Source organism: Phaseolus vulgaris, chromosome 4 (assembly GCF_000499845.2).
Source record: "Phaseolus vulgaris cultivar G19833 chromosome 4, P. vulgaris v2.0, whole genome shotgun sequence".
NCBI lineage: Eukaryota > Viridiplantae > Streptophyta > Magnoliopsida > Fabales > Fabaceae > Phaseolus > Phaseolus vulgaris.
Genome location: NC_023756.2, coordinates 18810289 through 18813233, shown reverse-complemented (window position 1 = coordinate 18813233; position 2945 = coordinate 18810289). Strand labels below are relative to the sequence as shown.

Below are 2945 nucleotides of genomic sequence, written 5' to 3'. Positions count from 1 at the left end.
AAGAGAGCTCGCCGAGGTTCCAGAACTTTGTAGCAGAAGACTCGAATGAGGAAAGAAGGCTGAATATGGATTTGCTGGACGAGGTCAGGGAGGAGGCGAGAGTGAAGGCTGAGGCGGTGAAAAGAAGGATTGAACGAAGGTATAACTCGAAGGTGATGCCAAGGCAGTTTAGAGAAGGCGACCTGGTGATGAGGAAGGCCCACCAGTACGAGATGAAGAACAAGCTGTCGCCTAAGTGGACGGGACCGTTCAGGATAACCGAGGCGCTCGGGAACGGCGCCTACCGCTTAGAAACGCTAGAAGGAGGGGCGATTCCTCGCACTTGGAACGCCACGCACCTCAAGTTATATTACAGTTAAAAGCGTTGTAAGTAAAAACGAACATGTAGAGTTTGCAAAGATTTCTGTTAGAACAGTTTGAAGGGGGCACTCTTTTTTCCCTAAGGAGGGCTTTTAATGAGGCCACCCAATAAAGAAGAGTTTTCGAAGTTTAAAGTTGTTTTAGATTGCATGCTTGTCGTTATTGCGAAAGTTTTGAAGAAAGACCTTGTCGCTTATATGTGATTTAAGGCGAGTTTTGAAGTTATGTTGCATGCTTTCTAAAAAAGTTTCTAAGTCCCCATCGCTTTTCGGCGATTGGCGGCATCAGTTAAAGTTTAAAGTCCTCATCGTCTTTAGGCGATCGGAGGCACCAGTTAAAGACCTTGACGCCCTCGTGTGTCCTGAGGCGAGAAAGAGATAAAGACCTCCTCACCGACGAGCGAGTGCAGGCGAGTTAGAATAAAAAGTCCTCAGTGCTTCCAGAGGGGAGAAGATGTAACCTCTGGGGCAATGTAGAGGCACCAGTGAAAAGTCCTCAGTGTTTCTGGGGGAGAGAAGATGTAACCCCTGGGGCAATGTAGAGGCACGAGTTAAAGACCTTCTCGCCGATGAGCGAGTTCAGGCGAGTTAAAGACCTTCTCGCCGATGAGCGAGTTCAGGCAAGTTAAAGACCTTCTCGCCGTCGAGCGAGTTCAGGCAAGATAAAATCCTTCTCGTCTTGAGCGAGTTCAGGTACGGTGTAGAGGGTGGAAGAAGTTTAAAGGATAGCTAAGGTAGGTTCGAAGAGAACGCTTAGCTATCCGGCTTACCGTTCTGAAGGTCAGGGGAAGTAGAGAAGGATCCGAAAGGCGCCTCTACCCCAGATGAGGGAATAATGGCCAAGTTGTGAAGGCAAGAGGAAGCTGGTATCGCCAAGACTCTTTGGCGACCAGGAGAAATTCAAGCAGTGGCAGAAGCCAAGGCCCGTTTTGATAAGGCAGATCAGGTAAGTTGTGTTTTAAGTTATTAGTTGGGTTGAAGCTCGTTATTTGAAAGGTGGTTTCGCGCTGAGGTTCGTTACCTTAAGGTTACAAGTTGTTAGAATGTTATCGTTCGGGAGTTGATGGTTCGAAGCAGTTAGTATACAATTGCGCTCACGAAGTTGCTAAGTCTATTTCGTCTAAGAGATTTATACAAGGAAAACAAAAGTTAACAGAGAGATTATATAAGGAGATAGGAAATGTCATAACATAAGTATATTAGTTCAAATTACATCTACAAAGGAGGAAAGTTATTACAAAAAGGTTGTGCAAAAGAAAACAGATGAATAAGTGAATGGAGGGAATCAGCTAGTCTTCAGAAGGGATGATCTTCCCATCCACCACTTCGTTGTTTAATGACACCATGGTGAGGTCCAGATCAGGGTATTGGCAGGCGAACTGCTCCAGGGCGGCGTCAAACCCAGCAGCGAGGATTTGGGCAGAGCTCAGCTCGAGTTCTTCGATTTGCTTCTTGAGCCCCTCGTTCTGCTGTTTTAGTTCTTCAGCCTTCTCCCGAGCTTGAAGAAGGTCTTCAGTAAACCTTTTGTTCTCCGCCTGCGTTTGGACTAGCTCTGCGGCGATCCCTTCTTTTTCCTCTTTGGCCTCGACGAGTTTGGCCATGGTGTCGTCTCTCTCCTTTTCAACTTTCCCCAGGAAGACCTCCCTATCTACTGACCTCTTCTCAAGGTTTTCTACCTTGGCTGCATCGGCTTTGATCGTCACTTCCAGGTCAGCCACCTTGAGACGGTAGGGGACCAGCTTGCTCTCCAGCTCGATCTTCTCTTGAGCTAAGAGCTGCACCTTATGGCGTAGATCGGTGGCCTCCTTGCGCGCCACCCGCAGCTCGGTGCTCATAGCATCCTCTACTCGCGAATGGTCGATCTCCGCCAGCATTAGGTTGCAGGACAACTTCTCCGCCTCAATCCTTATGATGCGATTTTCCTCTTGGAGCGCGAAGATGTCGTCCTGGAGTTTTTTGCTGGAACTCTCCACAACTTTTGATATGATGGAGGGGAAATCCTCTGCCATCATCTTGAGTTTTTCTGAGAAGGGTTCCCACACTCTTTTGACCGCAAGGGAGAGGTTTGCTTGTGGAAGCCCTGGGGGAGCCTGTTGCTGGTTCTCGCCACCACCTTCTTGAATTGGTTGGAGAGTTGGAGCTTCTTGGCGTGGTGGCGACGAGGGGGACTCGGTGATGATAATAGGCGAGTTGTGAGCACCTTCGTCCCCGCCTGGTGCAGCTTCCGCAGTTGAGGCAGTTGAAGGAGGACCCCCTCCAGCAGATACATATGGCGTGGAGGCGCTCGGGGGTTCTCCATGAAGTTGGGCTCAGCAGCCTCAACCACGGGAAATGCAGCTGCCAAGGGAACTGCTTGGACTGGCGATGTGGGAGCTGGGGGAGGAGGCGGTGTTGGAGTTGGAGCTGGTGGGGGAGGCGGTGTTGATGTTGGAGGAGGAAGTGGAGCAGGTGGTGAAGAAGGCGCCACCCTTTTTCTTTTGGTGATGAGGCCATCTTCAGTTGCCTCATCGTCTTCTTCTTTGTCCTCATGGACCACCTGAGGGGTTTTCCTCTTTGGCTTCCTAAGGACAAGTTTTTTGCGTTGTT

The 2945-nt window shown here is 49.5% G+C and overlaps 1 protein-coding gene across 1 annotated transcript in view; it reads right to left on the bottom strand.

The window, feature by feature from the left end:
* The window catches only part of LOC137838417 (uncharacterized), a 13676-nt gene extending 11308 nt beyond the window's left edge, over nt 1–2368 (bottom strand). Inside the window, exon 1 of the mRNA XM_068647663.1 lies at nt 1761–2368. Coding sequence (XP_068503764.1) covers nt 1761–2368 — 608 coding nt within the window. The remainder of the gene's footprint in view (nt 1–1760) is intronic.
* Nucleotides 2369–2945: the final 577 nt, after the last annotated feature.